The sequence below is a fragment of the Mustelus asterias genome, chromosome 19 (assembly GCF_964213995.1).
Source record: "Mustelus asterias chromosome 19, sMusAst1.hap1.1, whole genome shotgun sequence".
Lineage (NCBI taxonomy): Eukaryota > Metazoa > Chordata > Chondrichthyes > Carcharhiniformes > Triakidae > Mustelus > Mustelus asterias.
Window position 1 is genome coordinate 20,280,485 of NC_135819.1, and position 21,832 is coordinate 20,302,316.

The 21,832-nt window shown below is 49.9% G+C and overlaps 1 protein-coding gene across 1 annotated transcript in view; it reads right to left on the reverse strand.

Annotated features, from left to right (window-relative positions):
• Positions 1 to 9,394, reverse strand: part of LOC144507805 (protein Niban 1-like) — a 58,698-nt gene extending 49,304 nt beyond the window's left edge. The window contains exon 1 of the mRNA XM_078235116.1: positions 8,867 to 9,394. Within this exon, the coding sequence (XP_078091242.1) occupies positions 8,867 to 8,921 (55 nt within the window). The 5' untranslated portion in view covers positions 8,922 to 9,394. The remainder of the gene's footprint in view (positions 1 to 8,866) is intronic.
• Positions 9,395 to 21,832: the final 12,438 nt, after the last annotated feature.

A 21,832-nucleotide genomic window follows, 5' to 3' on the forward strand; every position in this document is an offset into this window, starting at 1 on the left:
TAATTGGTGTCATTGTGACAGAGAGTCACAGAGTCATCGAGATACACAGCACGGAAACAGGCCCTTCGGCCCAACTCATCCATGCAGACCAAGTTTCCTAAACTGAACTAGAACATAGAACAGTACAGCACAGAACAGGCCCTTCGGCCACGATGTTGTGCCGAGCTTTATCTGAAACCAAGATCAAGCTATCCCACTCCCTATCATGAACTAGTCCCATTTACCTGTGTTTGGCCCACACCCCTCTAAACCTTTCCTGTCCATTGTACCCATCCAAATGTCTTTTAAATGTTGTCATTGCACCCGCCTCTACCACCTCCTCTGGCAGCTCATTCCACACACGCACCACCCTCTGCCTGAAAAAGTTGCCCCTCAGGTCCCTTTTAGACACGGTAGCACAGTGGTTAGCACTGCTGCCTCACAGCGCCAGGGACCTGGGTTCGATTCCCGGCCTTGGGTCACTGTCTGTGTGGAGTTTGCACATTCTCCTCGTGTCAGCGCGGGTTTCCTCCGGATGCTCCGGTTTCCTCCCACAGTCCAAAGATGTGCGGGTTAGGTGGATTGGCCATGCTAAAAATTGTCCCTTAGTGTCCTGAGATGCGTAGATTAGAGGGATTAGCGGGTAAAATATGTAGGGATATGGGGGTAGGGCCTGGGTGGGATTGTGGTCGGTGCAGATTCGATGGGCCGAATGGCCTCTTTCTGCACTGTCGGGTTTCTATGATTCTAAAAAAAGATAAAATACCAATTCGCTCTCCCCAATGTTAACCGGGACCTGGGGCTGCTGTGTAACTGTTACTAATAGATTTTTCCCCTCTCACCTTCAACCTATGCTCTCTAGTTTTGGACTCCCTTACCCTGGGGAAAAGACCTTGGCTATTCACCTTATCTCTGCCCCTCATGATTTTATAAACCTCTATCAGGTCACCCCTCATCCTAAGTTTATTTATTAGTGTCACAAGTCGGCTTACATTAACATTGCAATGAAGTTACTGTGAAAATCCCCTAGTCGCCACACTCCTGTTCGGGTTACACTGAGGGAGAATTTAGCACGGCCAATGCAGCCTAACCAGCACGTCTTTCAGACTGTGGGAGGAAACCTGAGCACCCGGAGGAAACCCACGCAGACACGGGGAGAACATACGGACTATGCACAGACAGTGACCCAAGCCGGGAATCGAACCCAGGTCCCTGGAGCTGTGAGGCAGCAGTGCTAACCACTGTGCTACCGTGCCGCCTCAATGCTCTGGGGAAAAAAGTCCCAGCCTATCCAGCCTCTTCTTATAATTCAAAACTTCCAGTCCCTGTAACATCCTTGTAAATCTTTTTATGCACCCTTTCCAGTTTAATAACATCCTTCCTATAGCAGGGCGACTAGAATTGTATGCAGTGCTCCAAATGTGGCCGCACCAACGTCTTGGAACATAATGTCCCACCCAACCCCTGTACTCAGCGCTCTGACCAATGAAGGCAAGTGTGCTGAACGCCTTCTTCACCAACCTGTCAACCTGTGACGCCAGTTATACAGACATTTACACATCCTTTTGCTGCAAAATTAAAGTCAATTACAGAAATATGCTTTAAAAGTTTCACTGTGAGGATAACAGCCTCAAATATTACTACTGGGATGGAGTTGTCAAACCAAGCACCCAAATCGCAAACCTAGTAACCAATTCACAAAGTTAACAAACAACTCGGCAAAACCCAACAACCACAGTGAAGGACCCACCCAAGTCATCAGTCAGCCTGCTCTCTGTGGTTGAAAATTGCAGTGAGTGTAGCAAGGAACCGGGTGGTCACCAGATTTCCCTCTTGTCCTCTTTCAGTTAGAGCAATGTGGTTACCGAACAGGCACATTTTAGTCGTGAGTCACGTCTACTGAGGTGTGCGAGTCTCTGTTAAACTCTGCCTCGCAATAACAGCCAGACCCGGTGTTACAGAGTCCAGGTCGTCACTCAATCAGATAAGCCACAGGTTTAGTCGGAGCTGCTGTATATTTCTGCAGTGAGGCACAATGTTCGTTTACTGACAAGCATTTTGCACAGTCCCCTCAACATCAGGAATGAGATACAGACACAGAGACACATACAGATATGCAGAAAGTTAAACAGATACACAGAGAAAGAGGCAGAGAGGGAGAGAGAGAGAAATGGAGAAAGTTACACAGGTTAGGGGCGGCACTGTGGCACAATGGTTAACACTGCTGCCTCGCAGCGCCAGAGACATGGGTTCAGTTCCGGCCTCGGGTCACCGTCTGTGCGGAGTCTGCATGCTCTCCCCGTGTCTGCGTGGGCTTCCTCCGGGTGCTCCGGTTTTCTCCCACAGTCCGAAAGGTGTGCGGGTTAGGTGGATTGGCCATGCGAAATTGCCCCTTAGTGTCAGGGAGATTAGCAGGGTAAATATGTGGGGATACAGGAATAGGGCCTGGGTGGGATTGTGGTCGGTGCAGACTCGATGGGCCGAGTGGCCTCCTTCTGCACCGCAGGGATTCTATGATTCTATGAGAAATATAGACAGAGAGAGAGAGAAAGATGTACAGAAATGGAGAAAGTTACAGAGATATAACGATAAAGAGACAGATAGAGAGAGACACACATTCAGATACATAGAAAGGTACACAGATATACAGAGAAAGTTACAGAGACAGAGAGAGAAATGTTCAGATATGGAGAAAGTTACACAGATCATAGAATCCCCACAGTGCAGAAGCAGGCCATTCAGCCCATCGAGTCTGCACCGACTCTCAGACAGAGTATCCCACCCAGGCCCTACCCCGTGACCCCATGTGTTACCCTGCTAATCCCCCTAACCTAACATCTTTGGACACTAAGGGGCAATTTAGCACAGCCAGTCCACTTAACCTGCACATCTTTTTAGCACATTGGTGCTATAAGTGGGCTTACATTAACACTCTGCAATGAAGTTACTGCGAAAATCTTTCGGGCTGTGGGAGGAAACCGGAGCACCCGGAGGAAACCCAGGCAGACAGGGGGGAGAACATGCAGACTGCGCACAGACAGTGACCCAACCTGGGAATCAAACCCAGGTCCCTGGTGCTGTGAGGCAGCAGTGCTAACCACTGTGCCATAGATGTGGAGAAAGTTACACAGAGAAAGTTACGTGCACGGATGTATCGGAAGAGAGCGTGAGATGTATACAGAAAGAGATAACAGAAAGCCTCACAGCGGCTCTGTGGGAGAGAGCTGGAGAGGCACACAGAAAAAGCCCTGAACATCAGTGCAAGTTTCAATAGACCCTTTTCATCTGTGCTATGAATGCTGGGATACCTCCACCTCCATTGTACTTTGCTGCCAATGTTTGGGAAGAGATTGTGACTGTGCTGAAGAGAGAGAGTCTGCGACATTGCAATAGCGAATGTTCATTAAACATATTTAGTTGGCAGTAAAGCATATGGAGGTGGGGGGAATGTGTTGCTGAAGATGTGAAAAGTGCTGTAGAGCTGTGAGCCCCTCCTTCCCTCGACTATGTGGACTGTGTCTCTTAGTGCAAAAGAAAGCCATGTTTAAAGTTTCGGTGAGATTGGTGAAGCCAGAATATCCTGTCCATGTGCTCTGCCATTGCTAGAGCAACAAAGGAAGAAGTTGCATTTATGTAATGCCTGTCACAGCCTCAGGATCTCACAAGACTCTTTACAGCCAATGAAGGGGCACACACTTAAGGTGAAAGGGGGAAAGCTCAAAGGAGGTGTGAGGGGCAAGTTTTTTTTACACAGAGCGTGGTAGGTGTCCGGAATACGCTGCCAGGGGTGGTGGTGGAGGCAGATACGATCGGGGTGTTTAAGGGGCTTTTAGATAAGCACCTGAATATGTAAGGAATACAGGGATATGAAGCAAGAGCGGGCAGAAGGGATTATTCGGCACAACATCATCGGCCGAAGGGCCTGTTCCTGTGGCCCACAATCACGAGTCCTTTAATGGAGCCCGACCACCTCTCCTTCCCTGGAACTAGGCCACCAGGATGATGCTGATGGCAATGGTGACAAGTTCAAGTGTTCAGCCCACAACTGAGATTCTCAGGCTGGGATCTCAAAATGATCAACAGCTCTGCCTACTGCCCAGAACCCTGTATCACACTGTCACAACATTACACTGTATCAGTATCACCCTCACGGAGATACACTGCATCTGTATCACACTGTCATAGAGATACACTGGATCTGTATCACACTCAGAGATACACTGCATCTGTATCACACTCACAGAGATACACTGGATCTGTATCACACTGTCATAGAGATACACTGGATCTGTATCACACTCACAGAGATACACTGGATCTGTATCACACTGTAAGAAGTCTAACAACACCAGGTTAAAGTCCAACAGGTTTATTTGGTAGCAAAAACCACGAGCTTTCGGAACAGGCTGTTGGACTTTAACCTGGTGTTGTTAGACTTCTTACTGTGTTTACCCCAGTCCAACATCATCTCCACTTCATCTGTATCACACTCACAGAGATACACTGGATCTGTATCACATTCACACGGATACACTGCATCTGTATCATACTGTCACAGAGATACACTGTATCTGTATCTCAGTCAGAGAGATACACTGTATCTGTATCACACTGTCACAGAGATACACTGTATCTGTATCACACTCAGAGATACACTGCATCTGTATCACACTCACAGAGATACACTGCATCTGTATCTCACTCAGAGATACACTGCATCTGGATCACAGTCAGAGATACACTGCATCTGGATCACACTGTCACAATACAACACCACATTTGTATTTCAATGTCACAATTGTGGCTGGAATTCTCCCAAAAAAGTTTGAAGTGTTGAATTTGTGGAAGAACTGGAGTAATTCACGCTGATTTTTTTCAGTGGGAGTCAGACTAGAATCCCCCACACTCCAGAGTGAATCTCATTAGATTTCAGGGGACGGGGCCGATTCCCACCCGGGAGGCTGAAGCCAGCGGAACTCTGCGCAGTGGCCCCAAATGTCAGCCTCCCACTTGCTGGCCAGCACGGGACCCCCGCAGTGCCACCTCCACAAACCCCCTGATGACCCAATCGTGGGCCCCCAACCATTTTTGAGCCGGTCCTGACCTCACACCACTGCCACCCCCCCCCCCCCCCCCCCCCCCGCCCAGTCTCGGCCCTGATCTCCAGTCCCCCCCGTCCCACAGCTCCCCCCTCCCCACAGTCCTGACCCCTCAGCCAGCAGGCTCCCCCCCCCCCCCCCCCCCCATCTCGCCCTGATCTCCAGTCCCCTCCCCAAGTGGCGATCCCCCCGGAGGCAGACACCCCACCGGCTGGCCGACCGTCCCCATCCCCAGCAGACTCCCCTGGCTGACTCCCCAGCCCCCCCCAATCGCTGGCCTCCCTCCTGCCCCCACTGACCACCCCCTCGCCCCACCCCTATAGCCCTTACCCCCTTGGCACTGCACCCTGGGCATTGTCCCATGCCCGATGGGCAGTACCAAGGTGACCCCTGGGCGTGGGCACTTTGCCCCTTGCATAGTGCCAGGGGGCACAGGCTGGCACTGCCAGGGTGCCCATGCCCAAGGGGCACCACCCCCCCCACCCCCCACTCAACCCTCTGGACGATCCCATGTTCCCCCTCTTCATTCCAGCAGGATCATCCCGATAGTTCCCCGAAAATGGGGTCCGACTGTGAACCCCGCTGGAGTGAAACACTCTGGCGGAGTGGGAGAGGCTAGCGGGCCAGGAGAATTCAATCCCGGGCCGGCTAATTACATTTAAGTTACATTAAGAACAGATTAAAATGACTTGCCTGGTCTTCCCGCCGGTTTCCAGCAGAAATCTGACAGAAATCCGGCACTGGGAGATGTGCTTGGGGTGGTAACACAGGCACGAATCCTGCGCATGCCCAGCCGCAAGATTCCCCCCACCCCGCTCCGCTGGAAAATTAGCCCGGCAGGGTGGAAGAATTGCCATCTTTATCTGTATCACACTCACAGAGATACACTGCATCTGTATCACACTCACAGAGATACACTGTATCTGTATCACACTCACAGAGATACACTGCATCTGTATCACACTCACAGAGATACACTGTATCTGTATCACACTCACAGAGATACACTGCATCTGTATCACACTCACAGAGATACACTGCATCTGTATCACACTCACAGAGATACACTGCATCTGTATCACACTCACAGAGATACACTGCATCTGTATCACACTCACAGAGATACACTGTATCTGTATCACGCTCACAAAGATACACTGTATATGTATCACGCTCACAAAGATACACTGCATCTGTATCACACTCACAGAGATACACTGCATCTGTATCACACTCACAGAGATACACTGTATCTGTATCACGCTCACAAAGATACACTGCATCTGTATCACACTCACAGAGATACACTGCATCTGTATCACACTCACAGAGATACACTGCATCTGTATCACACTCACAGAGATACACTGCATCTGTATCACACTCACAGAGATACATTGCATCTGTATCACACTCACAGAGATACACTGCATCTGTATCACACTCACAGAGATACATTGCATCTGTATCACACTCACAGAGATACACTGCATCTATATCACACTATCACAATATTTATTTATTAACTTATTAGTGTCTCAATGGCTTACATTAGCACTGCAATGAAGTTACTGTGAAATTCCCCTAGTCGCCACACTCCGGCGCCTGTTCGGGTCAATGCACCCTAACCAACGCGTCTTTCTGACTGTGGGAGGAAACCGGAGCACCCCAAGGAAACCCACGCAGACACGGGGAGAACGTGCAAACTCCACACTGACAGTGACCCAAGCCGGGGGAATCGAACCCGGTTCCCTGGCGCTGTGAGGCAGCAGTGCTGACCACTGTGCCACCCCAATATTACACTGCATCTGTACCTCAGTCACAGAGATACACTGGGCAGAATTCTCCCCAAAAAATTCCAAGTGTCGAATTCCCGGGAAAACTGAAGTAATTCACGCTGTTTTTTTTTCAGTGGGTGTTCAGAGAAGAATCTCCCACACCCTGCACACTACAGAGGCCATCAGCATGAATATCATTAAACTCCAGGGGAGTGGCCATCTCCGCTGGAGAGTGCGGCAGCATAGCGCTGAGCGGGCCACTGCGCACGTGCCAATCGGTCAGTGCCAAGATTGGTGTCTGCGCAGTGGCCCCACACCGATGGCCTTCCGATTGCTGGCCAGCCCCGTAACCCCTGCAACACCAGCTCTCCACAGCCCCACGGCCCAATCGCTGGCCCGCTGACCACTCCCGGGCCGAGCCCTGACCCCCCACTCCGAGCCCACCCAAATCGCTCCCCAATGATTCCCCCTCCAACAGTAAAACACCCCTCCCCCCAGGCCTGACCCCCTCCCCATGCAGTGCTGACCCCCCAAGCAGGCTGACCGCCCCTACCCGCTGACCACGGCCCACCCCCACCCAGCCTGCCCCGATCGCTGGCCTCCCTTCTTCCCCTACTGATCCCTATGCAAAGTGGCAGAGGGGCCACCACCCCCACTGATCGCCCCCTAGGCCTTGCCCCCATCAGGCCCCGCCCTTCTAGTTCCCGCCTCAATATGCCCCGCCCCCTTGGCACTGCCCCATGCCCAATGGGTAGTGCCAAGGTGCCCCCTGGGCATTGGCACTTTGCCACTTGAGCAGTGCCGGGGGCACAGGTTGCCAATGCCCAGGGGCACCCCACTCTGGGGGCCCCGATTGCTCCCCCTTGACTCCAGTGGGGTTTTGCCGCCAGTTCCCCAAAAGTGGGGAGCTATACTAAACCCCGTTGGAGTGAACTGCTCTGGCATGTGGTGAGATGCTAGCGGGTCTGGAGACTTCAGTTGCACTGTCAGAGATACACTGTATCTGTATCTCAGTCAGATACACTGTATCTGTATCTCACTGTCACAGAGATACACTGTATCTGTATCTCACTGTCACAGAGAGATACACTGTATCTGTATCTCACTGTCACAGAGATACACTGTATCTGTATCTCACTGTTACAGAGAGATACACTGTATCTGTATCTCAGTCAGAGAGATACACTGTATCTGTATCTCACTGTCACAGAGATACACTGTATCTGTATCTCACTGTCACAGAGATACACTGTATCTGTATCTCAGTCAGAGAGATACACTGTATCTGTATCTCACTGTCACAGAGATACACTGTATCTGTATCTCACTGTCATGGAGATACACTGTATCTATACCTCACTGTCACAGAGATACACTGTATCTGTATCTCACTGTCAGAGATACACTGTATCTGTATCTCACTGTTACAGAGAGATACACTGTATCTGTATCTCACTGTCACAGAGATACCTGTATCTGTCACTGAGACATCGATACCTGTATCTGTCACAGATGTCTGATATTTCTGTGTTATCCCACAAACTGCATTTAGCAGAATATCTGTTGAGGTTAAAACGGAGATTTTGCAGGGGCGCTTGTCAAGAAATGGAATTGAAAAGCAGGAATACAGTCAGTGCTCGATAACTGAAGTTATATCCGGAGTTCCATCGGAATGCCTCCAGGCACAGCTGAATCTGACAGATAGCCCTGGTATTTTCAATGTTTTTCCATGTTAATGTCAGATTTCCACAAGGCTGCATTGTGTCTACCCAGCACAGGACAGCCGTGGATTTCATGAGCTAACAGGTGTCAGAAAGCCAGGGTTTAACAGCAGGGCTACGGGGAGAGGGCAGGGGAATGGCGCTCAGAGAGTTGCTCATTTTGGGGGAGGGCTGGTATGGTCAGGATGGGCCGAATGGTCTCTTTCTGCGCTGGGAACAATTCTGTGATTTACGCACTGCAAGAACACCTGCCCTTCAGTACACTGTAACGAATCCGAAGCCGCCTTACCTTTCAGGTAGTCCCGCATTCTGCTGTCCAGCTGCGTGGAGAAGCTTAAACCCATTGCTGGTGGTCCAATCTCTGGGAGGCGAGGAAGGGGGGGGGGCAGTGGGAGAAATTAAAGGTTGCTCCCCTGCCAATCACTCGACATTCCCAGTTTGGAATTGCTCCGGCTGCTTTAGGGTGAGACAACCTGCTGCCAAACATCAGCCTGTCATCGCAGTGACTCAGGTCATGAATATGTAAAACAGTCTCAAGTTACCACTAATAGCGTCTCATCGGAAACTCACCCAGGCAATGAGTGGTATTTACCTTGCCACCCTTCCCTCCAGCCATTTGTGGGCAGTGACGCCAGGCACGCAGAGGCGTCTCCCTTTGCCGCCATCCTGCCGAAGCCACTGTCGCCATCCGCCTTCCCGTCGGTGAGCGGGGTAGCCCAGGCCTCCCAGCGGAGTGAGGACCTGCTCGCACTGTCTTTGGGAGAGGCCGGGGAGCTGTCTGCGAGGCGGGCAGGAGGAAGCCTGACTGGTAACACACTGGGAATGGGAATTCCTGAGCGCAGTCACAGGGCTGACAGGCCATCACTGCAGGAGTGGAACCCCCAGAGTGCAATGAAGCAGAGTGGTTGTTCCTGGTACACCTGTTTGTGGAATGTGGATGGTTTACATTCCCCTGGCTAGAATGTGACTGTGGCTTTAAAAAACTTTCGTTGGCTCTGCACACACACACACACATGCACACACACACACGCACTCAGCTCAGGCACTGTAAACACGGCGGCTAGCTCAGGTCCCTGCAGAATGTTATCACCCAAAACACCAGGACGAATCCTCACCTCCCTTCTAACAGCAACAGAATGCATCTGATTTGGACCCGCTAGGTCGGCACGGTGGCACAGTGGGTTAGCACTACTGCCTCACAGCGCCAGGGACCCGGGTTCGGATTCCCGGCTTGGGTCACCGTCTGTGCGGAGTTTGCACGTTCTCCCCGTGTCTGCGTGGGTTTCCTCCGGGTGCTCCGGTTCCTCCCACAGTCCAAAGATGTGTGGGTTAGCTTGATTGGTCATGCTAAATTGCCCCTTAGTATCAGGGGGATTAGCGGGGTAAATATGTGGGGTTACGGGGATAGGGCCTGGGTGGGATGGTGATCAGTGCAGACTCGATGGGCTAAATGGCCTCCTTCTGCACTGTAGGGATTCTATGGTCACAGGTTTAACCCCATAGGATCTGAACCGTGTTCAGGAACCCTCTGTAATGAGTCAGGGGTCGTCAGCATTTGAACACCTCCCTGAACCAAGATTTCATGCAAAAATTTATTTTATTTTGTTTATTTATTGGTGTTACAAGTAGGCTTACATTAACACTGCAATGAAGTTACTGTGAAACTCCCCTAGTTGCCACACTCCGGCGCCTGTTCGGGTAACACTGAGGGAGAATTTAGCACGGTCAATGCACCCTAACCAGCACGTCTTTCGGACTGTGGGAGGAAATTGGAGCAGCCGGAGGAAACCCACACAGACACGGGGAGAATGTGCAAACTCTGCACAGATAGTTACCCAAGCCGGGAATCAAACCCGGGTCCCTGGTGCTGTGAGACAGCAGTGCTCACCACTGCGCCACCGAAAGATAGTTTCAAGTCTGGTAACTCTTTGCAATTAAGTTGCTCCATGCGGATAAATAATTTATGGGTCGTTTTGAACGTATACATCCATGTAAAAGGAACAACAATATGCATTTGTTTGACGATGCCTTGAACCACCACATTTTTGGTCCCTTTATCTGAGCAAAGATACACCAGCATTGGAGACAGTCCAGAGAAGATTCACTAGGTCGATCCCGGGTATGGAGGGATTTTCTTACGAGGAGAGTTGAGTAGGTTGTGCCTCATTAGAAGAATGAGAAGCGAGACCTTATTGAGACATACAGGCTGGAATTCTACCGCCCGCCCATCACGGAATCTGAGCGAGCGAGAGGCTGCCAATGAAAATGTCCATTAGCCTCGGGCGGGATTTTCCAGTCTCGCTCAAGTGAGACTGGAAAATCCCAACCATAGAATTCTCAGGGGACTTGACAGGGTAGATACTGAGAGGTTGTTTCCCCTTGTGGGGGAGTCTAGGCCCAGAGGCTACAATCTCAGAGTGAGGGGGTCACCCATTGAAGACAGAGATGAGGAGGAATTTCTTCACTCAGAGGGGAGTGAATCTGTGGAATTCTTTCCCGCAGAGGGCTGTAGAGGCTGGGTCGTTAAGTATGTTCAAGGCTGAGACAGACAGATTTTTAATCAGTAAGGGAATTGAGGGTTCTGGGGATAAGGCGGGAAAGTGGAGTTGAGGATTATCACATCAGATCAGTCGTGATCTCATTGAATGGCGGAGCAGGTTCGATGGGCCGAATGGCCTACCTCTGCTCCTACGTCTTACGGTCGTGGAAGTGTAATCAGGCAAAATTTGACACAAAGGAGATATGAGGAAAAGTGACCAAAAGGTTAGCCAAAGAGGAGGTTGAGGGAGGTTAAGAGAGGCGGAGAGGTTTAAGGGAAGGAATTTAAGAGCTTTGATCCTTGACGGCAGAAAGCACAGCCACTAATGGCAAAACAATCAGGAAGGCACTGAAATGGGCGAAATAGACATGTGTCTGTGCGACTGTGGTGTATCCAGTTCCATCTCCAATAAGAGCGAATCTAATCATCGTCACTAGACATTCAAAGGCGTTACCACTGCTGAACTCCCCACTATCAACATCCTGGGGGGGGCTGGCTGGGGGGCGGGGGGGGAGAGGGGTGTGGTGAACCATCGTTGGTTCCCACCAGGTAGTACTGAGCCAGGGTCTGGCCAGTACTATGAGTCTGTATATATGTTGCTGTTGGGGTTAGGGTTGGGTTGTTCTACTTGTTACTGTTGGGGTTAGGGTTGGGCTGTTCTACCTGTATTATAGTTATTATGGTACATCCCAGTCGGGCTCCGCCTCCTGGGAGAGGTATAAAGGTCACTGCTCTGTCTGGGACCCCTCAGTCTGGGATCGTGTACTATATATGGTAGCTCTATTGTAATAGTTAATAAAATTGATGCGCGATATAACTCACGAGGCTAGAGGTACTCGGGGAAATAAAGGCTTTTATTAACTATTACAATAGAGCTACCATATATAGTACACGATCCCAGACTGAGGGGTCCCAGACAGAGCAGTGACCTTTATACCTCTCCCAGGAGGCGGAGCCCGACTGGGATGTACCATAATAACTATAATACAGGTAGAACAGCCCAACCCTAACCCCAACAGTAACAAGTAGAACAACCCAACCCTAACCCCAACAGCAACATATATACAGACTCATAGTACTGGCCAGACCCTGGCTCAGTACTACCTGGTGGGAACCAACGAAGGTTCACCACAAGGGGGGAACTGTGTGTGTGCGGGGAGGGGGGAGCCATATAAATACTGCGGCTACAAGAGCAGGTCAGAGATTCGTTAGCACTGAGTAACTCACAAGTCAGAAAAGTAAAACAGTACTCAACACTTGCCTGTTTGGGTGCAACTCCAATAACACTCAAGAAACTCCACCCCATCCAAGAAAAAGCAACTCACTTGATTGCTACTCTGTCCTCAAACATCCACTCCCTCCAAGTAAAGTTTATTTATTAGTCACAAGGCTTACATTAACACTGCAATGAAGGTACTGTGAAAATCCCCTAGTCACCACACTCCGGCGCCTGTTCGGGAACACTGAGGGAGAATTTTGCATGGCCAATGCACCTATCCAGCACGTCTTTCAGAATGTGGGAGGAAACCGGAGCACCCGGAGGAAACCGACGCAGACACGGGGAGAACGTGCAAACTCCACACAGACAGTGACCCAAGCCGGGAATTGAACCCGGGTCCCTGGCGCTGTGAGGCAGTACTAACCACTGTGCCACCATGCCACAGAGTGCACAGCCGAGTCACCGACGCACAGTGACAGCCGTGTGTACCACCTACAAGATGCACTGCAGCGACTCACCAAGCATCCTTAGGCAGCAGCTTCCAAACCCACGACCATTTCCATCGAGGGGGACAAGGGCAGCAGACGCATGGAGAACCCCACCACCTGGAGGTTCACCTCCAAGCTACTCGCCAATCTGATTTGGAAATATATTGGCCATTCCTTCACTGTCGCTGGGTCAAAATCCTGGAGCTCCCTCCCTAACAGCTCTGTGGGTGTACCTACACCACAGAGACTGCAGCGGTTCAAGAAGGCAGCTCACCACCACCTTCTCAAGGGGCAATTAGGGATGGGCAATGGAGGCTGGCCAAGCCAGCAACGCCCACATCCTGCAACAAAAAGAATTTAATAAAAGAGCTGTGTGGGTGCTACTTGTGTTGGCAATCATTGCATATTCTTGAGCAATATAACATATTATATTCTAGGTCACCACGTAAGCAGATGTGTTATGTTCCTTACAACACTAAAGATACCATCCCAAAATTGATAATTTGGACCTAATGGTAAATTATCAAGACAGGTTATATAAACAAGATTGATAATCCCTTGAGTTTAGAAGATTGAGAGGTGATTGAATCATAGAATCCCTACAGTGCTGAAGGAGGCCATTCGGCCCATCAGATCTGCACCAACTCCCTGACAGCGTATCTTACCCAGGCCTTCTCTCCCGCCCTATTCCCCCCAACTCCACACATTTAGCATGGCCAATCTCCCGAACCACCACGTCTTTCGGACTGTGGAAGGAAACCGGAGCACCCGGAGGAAACCCACGCGGACACGGGGAGAACGTGCAGACTCCACACAGACAGTGACTCAAGCCGGGAATCGAACCTGGCTCCCTGGCGCGGTGAGGCAGCAGTGCTAACCACCGTCCCACCCTCAGAATCAAGGTCTGTGAAACAATAAAGGGATTTGATGGGATAGATACATGGAAACGATTTGCTCTGGTGGGGGGTGTCCAGAAGGGGCAGGCATCTTTCACAGGGGATTTTCACAGTAACTTCATTGCAGTGTTAATGTAATGACACCAACAAATGTATTGACACTAATAAATAAACTTCCTTAAAGGAATCTTAAAATTAGTGCTATACCAGTTAAGAGTGAAGACAGGAAGCAGTTTTTCCACAGAAATTCAAGAAATTTGCTACCCCAAAGTGCGGTGGGTGCTGGGACAGTGAGTAAATTTAAGGAGGAGTTAGACAGATTTTTAATTGGTAATGGGTTGAAGGGTTATGGGGAGAAGGCAGGAAAATGGGGATGAGGAGCATATCAGCCATGATCGAATGGTGGAGCAGACTCGATGGGCCGAATGGCCTAACTCTGCTCCTATGTCTTATGAACTTATGAAGAAATAATGGTTGCAATCTGGAACCTTCTTTCATAGAATCATAGAAACCCTACAGTGTAGAAAGAGGCCATTCGGCCCATCGAGTCTACACCGACCACAATCCCACCCAAGTCCCACTCCCATATCCCTACATATTTACCCGCTAATCCCTCTAACCTGCCCATCTCAAGACAATAAGGGGCAATTTTAGCACGGCCAATCAACCTAACCCGCACATCTTTGGACTGTGGGAGGAAACCGGAGCACCCGGAGGAAACCCACGCAGACACGAGGAGAATGTGCAAACTCCACACAGACAGTGACCCAAGCCGGGAATCGAACCCAGGTCCCTGGAGCTGTGAAGCAGCAGTGCTAACCACTGTGCTACCAAAAGGCTGTCTCATGTTTGGACAATTTAAATTTTGATGACTGTGATGGGTTGATTTTTTTGTTGGCTGAAGGGCATTGTGCTGTTGTAGGCAGGGTTTGAGATCAATAGAGCTGGAAAGATATATACCCAACCAATAATTCTTTGGTGGGAATCTCTGCTTGTCCAATGCTGGAGTTTGGTGTTCCCATAGACATCTTACCTTTACCCCATGGAAACAATGCCTGTCCTGGGGGTTTGGGCACAGTAAGAAGTCTCACAACCCCAGGTTAAAGTCGAATAGGTTTATTTGGAATCACGAGCTATCGGAGCACTGCTCCTTCATCAGGTGAGCCTGATGATACCTGATGAAGGAGCAGCGCTCTGAAAGCTCGTGATTCCAAATAAACCTGTTGGGCTTTAACCTGGTGTTGTGAGACTTTCTTCAGGGAGTTTTGGAATACAATAGAACCATAGAACCATAGAAAATTACAGCTCAGAAACAGGCCTTTTGGCCCTTCTTGTCTGTGCCGAACCATGTTATGCCTAATCCCACTGACCTGCACTTGGACCATATCCCTCCACACCCCTCTCCTCCATGAACCCGTCCAAGTTTTTCTTAAATGTTAAAAGTGACCCCGCATTTACCACTTTATCCGGCAGCTCATTCCACACTCCCACCACTCTCTGCGTGAAGAAGCCCCCCCTAATATTCCCTTTAAACTTTTCTCCTTTCACCCTTAACCCATGCCCTCTGGTTTTTTTCTCCCCTAGCCTCAGCGGAAAAAGCCTGCTCGCATTCACTCTATCTATACCCATCAAAATCTTATACACCTCTCAAATCTCCCCTCAATCTTCTACGCTCCAGGGAATAAAGTCCCAACCTATTCAATCTCTCTCTGTAACTCAGCTTCTCAAGTCCCGGCAACATCCTTGTGAACCTTCTCTGCACTCTTTCAATCTTATTTACATCCTTCCTGTAACTAGGTGACCAAAACTGTACACAATGCTCCAAATTCGGCCTCACCAATGCCTTATATAACCTTACCATAACACTCCAACTTTTATACTCGATACTCCGATTTATAAAGGCCAATGTACCAAAGGCACTCTTTACGACCCTATACACCTGTGACGTCACTTTTAGGGAATTCTGTACCTGTATTCCCAGATCCCTCTGTTCAACTGCACTCTTCAGAGTCCTACCATTTACCCTGTACGTTCTACTTTGATTTGTCCTTCCAAAGTGCAATATCTCACACTTGTCTGCGTTAAATTCCATTTGCCATTTTTCCGCCCATTTTTCTAGTTGGTCCAAATCCCTCTGCAAGCTTTGAAAACCTTCCTCACTGTCCACTACACCTCCAATCTTTGTATCATCAGCAAACTTGCTGATCCAATTGACCACATTATCATCCAGATCATTGATATAGATGACAAACAACAATGGACCCAACACCGATCCCTGCGGCACACCACTAGTCACAGGCCTCCACTCAGAGAAGCAATCCTCCACAACCACTCTCTGGCTTCTTCCATTGAGCCAGTGTCTTATCCAATTTACTGCCTCCCCGTGTATACCTAGCGACTGAACCTTCCTAACTAACCTCCCATGAGGGACCTTGTCAAAGGCCTTGCTGAAATCCAGGTAGACAACATCCACCGCCTTCGCTTCATCCACTTTCCTGGTAACCTCCTCGAAAAACTCTAATAGATTGGTCAAACATGACCTACCACGCACAAAGCCATGTTGACTTTCCCTAATAAGTCCCTGTCTATCCAAATATTTGTAGATCCTATCCCGTATCACACCTTCCAATAACTTGCCCACCACCGACGTCAAACTTACTGGCCGATAATTTCCCGGATTTCTTTTGGAACCTTTTTTAAACAACGAAACAACATGAGCCACCCTCCAATCATCCGGCACCTCCCCCGTGAATACTGACATTTTAAATATGTCTGCCAGGGCCCCTGCAAGTTCAACACTAGCTTCCCTCAAGGTCCGTGGGAATACCCCCTGTCCGGTCCTGGGGATTTATCCACTCTGATTTTCCTCAAGACAGCGAGCACCTCCTCCCCTTTAATCTGTAAAGGTTCCATGGCCTCCCTACCAGTTTGCCCTATTTCCGTAGACTCCATGCATAAGGTGGCATCATTGCTTCAGTTGTACAGCCTTTAATCAGATCCCATCTGGAGCACTGCATTCAGCTTTAAGTGCCTCACCTCAGGAAAGATACCGGCCCAAATCTTCCAAAGAGCGACGGTCGTCACTGGGCTCGCTATTCCATTCCTACTTTTCTGCACCATGTCTGGGCTTCGTGTTCCCGGCTGGGGTTTCTACAGAAATATGGAGCGTACCTTCCACACAACTTTCTCACGGAGCTGGACAACTCGGTGGGGCGGGGCAGGGGATAAGCCTGTTTATGACACTCTCTGATCACTGTTTAGTGATCATTAACACGTTGAAAAGCTGGCACATTTAAACAGCTTTTCAGTGTCTTGGTGCGCGAGTGTCTGAGTGAATACTTAAGGTGGTAGATTGGCCGGTGGATGAGGTAACAGGTGATTAGGTGCCAGGTGGGTGAGGTGGTGGAAGGATGAGGTAGCAGGTGGGTAGGCTGGTAGGTGAGTAGGGTAGCAGGTGGGTAGGGTGGTGAGGTCAGGTTGTAGGATAGTTGGATGGCATGTTGGATCAGGTTGGATCGAGGGGGTAGTTGGGGGAAGGGGGTCAGTGTGAACAATTGGGGCATCAGCTGTATAGTTACCCATGAGTTAACGACTAATTTTCTACCTAACGTTTTGTGGGAGATTGAATTGCAGTGTAATAAATTAGGGCCTAGACAGAGTGGATCAGGAAGAAGGTATTTCAGAGAGCCCATTAGCCAGGGGGCACAGATTGAAAACAATTGCGAGGATTAGAGTGGGGATGGGGGGAAGGTTGTAGCTGGCGATCATTGCCTGAAAGGTTGGTACAGGCAGTCATTTAAAAAATAATGAATATGCAATTCACTTGGTATTAGGGGGAGGCGGTGATGTACGAGTCACGTGGCGACCCAGGTAAAGCGATGGGCGGCACGGTAGCACAGTGGTTAGCACTGCTGCTTCACAGCTCCAAGGTCCCGGGTTTGATTCCCGGCTCGGGTCACTGTCTGTGTGGAGTTTGCACATTCTCCTCGTGTCTGCATGGGTTTCCTCCGCGTGCTCCGGTTTCCTCCCACAGTCCAAAGATGTGCAGGTTAGGTTGATTGGCCAGGGTAAAAATTGCCCCTTAGAGTCCTGAGATGCGTAGGTTAGAGGGATTAGCGGGTAAATATGTGGGGGTAGGGCCTGGGTGGGATTGTGGTCGGTGCAGACTCGATGGGCCGACTGGCCTCCTTCTGCACTGTAGGGATTCTATGATTCTATGACATGGTTTCCAATCCCACTGTGACAGTGGGTGGAATTTAAATTCAATTAAATGAAGCTGGAAATGGGAGTCTCAGTAATGTTGACCATGAAACTATCATCGATTGTTGTAAAAAACCTTCACTAATGTCCCTTTAAGGAAGGAAATCGGCCATCCTTACCCAGTCTGGTTTACACGTGACTCCAGATCCAATGCGAATCCAGACAGCTGTGTTTTCAGCTGCCCAACCTCTGGAATTGCGCCAAAGACATCCCTTAAAATCTACCTCTTTGGCACAGTGGTTAGCACTGCTAACTCTCAGCGTCAGGGTTCGATTCCCGGCTTGGGTCACTGGCTGTGCGGAGTCTGCATGTTCTCACCGTGCCTGCGTGGGTTTCCTCTGGGTGCTCCGGTTTCCTCCCACAGTCTGAAAGACGTGCTGGTTAGGGTGTATTGGCTGTGCTAAATTCTCCCTCAGTGTACCCGAACAGATGCCGGAGCGTGGTGACTAGGGGATGTTCACAGTAACTTCACTGCAGTGTTAATGTCAGCCTACTTATGACACTAATCAATAAACTTTTCAGCATTTGGTCACCTGTCCTATCTTACGTATCTTAGAACAAAGAACAGTACAGCACAGGAAACAGGCCCTTCGGCCCTCCAAGCCTGTGCCGCTCCTTGGTCCAACTAGACCAATCGTTTGTATCCCTCCATTCCCAGGCTGCTCATGTGACTATCCAGGTAAGTCTTAAACAATGTCAGCGTGCCTGCCTCCACCACCCTACTTGGCAGCGCATTCCAGTCCCCAACACCCTCTGTGTAAAAAACGTCCCTCTGATATCTGAGTTATACTTCGCCCCTCTCAGCTTGAGCCCGTGACCCCTCGTGATCGTCACCTCCGACCTGGGAAAAAGCTTCCCACTGTTCACCCTATCTATACCCTTCATAATCTTGTACACCTCTATTAGATCTCCCCTCATTCTCCGTCTTTCCAAGGAGAACAACCCCAGTCTACCCAATCTCTCCTCATAGCTAAGACCCTCCATACCAGGCATAACGCCTCCACGTCCTTCTGGTAGTGCGGAGACCAGAACTGGACGCAGTACTCCAAATGTGGCCTAACCAGCGTTCTATACAGCTGCACCATCAGACTCCAGCTTTTATACTCTATACCCCGTCCTATAAAGGCAAGCATACCATATATCTTAGTGTTGAAGTTTGATAATTCTTCTGTAAAGCACTCTGCAACTTATTACTCCCAAGTAATATGTACCGGTTGGTGCATTGACCCGAACAGGCGCCGGAGTGTGGCCACCAGGGGAATTCCACAGTAACTTCATTGCAGTGTCAATGTAAGCCTTACTTGTGACTAATAAATAAACTTACTGACTTACTTGTAAGGCACTATCCAAACGGCAATAAACCTGTTGGGCTTTAACCTGGTGTTGTGAGACTTTCTTCAGGGGGTTTGGAATACAATAAGGAGGTATCATTGCTTCAGTTGTACAGCCTTTAGTCAGATCCCATCTGGAGCACAAAATGAACATGCCCGAGGAATTCCACAAACCGACCAGGACCATTTTGAATCAACAAGTTTATTAAATGTCTTTCATTTCAGTGCTGCTGTCTTATTGCTTCACAGCATCTCATTTAGCAAGAATAAGCTCTAAAAATTCACACTATCCAGTTTGTGCATTCCATTCAAAACTTTTAGTTACTTCTTTATTATAAAATCTCACAATTTAAAACACACAGAAGATTCGGTAAAGCGCACTGCCTGGCGGCTGCCGTTTGCAGGACTCAACATCTCAGAATCAGCGTAGGTGATAGGGGCGGCACGGTGGCACAGTGGTTAGCACTGCTGTCTCACAGCGCCGGGGACCCGGGTTCGATTCCGGCCTCGGGTCACTGTCTGTGCGGAGTCTGCATATTCTCCCTGTGTCCGCCTGGGTTTCCTCCGGTTTCCTCCCACACAGTCCAAAGATGTGTGGGTTAGGTGCACTGGCCGTGCTAAATTGACTCTAGTGTCAGGGGATTAGCGGAGTCGATATGTGGGGTTACAGGACTAGGGCCTGGGTGGGATTGTGGTCGGTGCAGACTCGATGGGCCGAACGGCCCCCTTCTGCACTGTCGCGATACTATGCAATGCCACCTCACTCAAAGGGAGACGGTAGCAGCCCGATCGTCCCGCACCATCCCCGGTGGCTGTGGCACGGTGCATTTAGCCAACACACTGGAGTCCACTGCACAGGCTTACACCTCGCTGCCAATCCGCAGTGAGGCTCAGCAGGGAAAGGCCTACCTGCCTCGGCACCTGGAGAGAGAGCCCTGCTAACCACCGCAATTCAAGTACGTCCACTGAGAGAGGGAGAGACAGACTGAGAGAGTGAGAATTCTGAAAACAGCCCCGCACACCTGCAGTGCAAAAGGAAAGCTGCTCCTTCTCCAGCTTGACCGGGAACGTAAATTCATAAGATTGACTGCAGCAAACTGGTGGACAGAATGTCTAACTTTTATTCTCGTTCCTAACTGGTGCGAGACTTTTCAAATTAACCTCGCCTTTTTTTAAAACCACCCCCCCCCTTCCCCTTTAAGGGCACCGCCCCAAGACCCAGCCCTAACTTAGGGCCACATTGTCCATAAAATGAGCGCTCCTGATATCGGTGGCAGGGGAGGAATCCAGAATAAGGGACTCTGTTAACATTGGGGCTTGGCTGTTCAGTGATGTGGCGAAGAAGCAATTTTTCATAAGCCCGAGTAGAAATCGGGAACCCTCTCCCTCAAAAAGCTCTTTTGGAGGGGGGGGGGGGGGGGAGCTGGTGGCGTGTCAACTGAAAATTTTGAAACTGAGATTGATAACATTAAGGTGGCTAAGATGATTCAGGAATATGGGACCACACCGGGGTTGCGGTGGAAAGGGAGGATTGGGGTTAGATACAGATCAGCCATTATCTAATTGAATGGGGTGGCACAGTGGTTAGCACTGCTGCCTCACGGGACCAGGGTTCGATTCCCAGCTTGGATCACTGTCTATGTGGAGTCTGCACCTTCTCCTCGTGTCTGCGTGGGTTTCCTCCAGGTGCTCCGGTTTCCTCTCTCAGTCTGAAAGACATGCTGGTTAGGGTGCATTGGCCGTGCTAAGTTCTCCCTCAGTGTCCCCGAACAGGCACCGGAGTGTGGCGACTAGGGGATTTTCACAGTAACTTCATTGCGGTGTTGATCTAAGCCTACTTTAATAAATAAACTTTAAACTCCTCCTGTACCAAAGATCAGTTTGGGAACACAATAAGCTAATGAAGTATCAGATGCTGCCCCCTGCCAACAAGTCACCGCTGAGGTATTGCATTAGGTATGTTAGCTTTCCACGTGATGCATGATGGTACAGTGTTCGAACTGCATCAACTCTGCGCAGCTGCAGCAAGGATGCGAAGTGGTGTCGCCCCGAGACCCGTACGGAAATTCGCAAGTCAGGTTCTGCCCCACTTCCGATCCAACTTTATTGAATTAATTCTGCAACTGAATAGAACTGCAAGATACCCTGTGGCACCAACATGAGTCGTGGGACCCAATTTTTATTTCTTGAAAGAAGTCTTTCCTCACATGGGCGGCACGGTGGCACAGTGGTTAGCACGGCTGCCTCACAGCACCAGGGACCCGGGTTCGATTCCCGGCTCGGGTCACTGTCTGTGCGGAGTCTGCACATTCATAGAAATCATTGAAACCCTACAGTACAGAAAGAGGCCATTCGGCCCATCGCGTCTGGACCGACCACAATCCCACCCCATATCCCTACAGATTTACCCACTAATCCCTCTAATCTACGCATGTCAGGACACTAAGGGCAATTTTTAGCATGGCCAATCAACCTAACCCGCACATCTTTGGACTGTGGGAGGAAACCGGAGCACCCGGAGG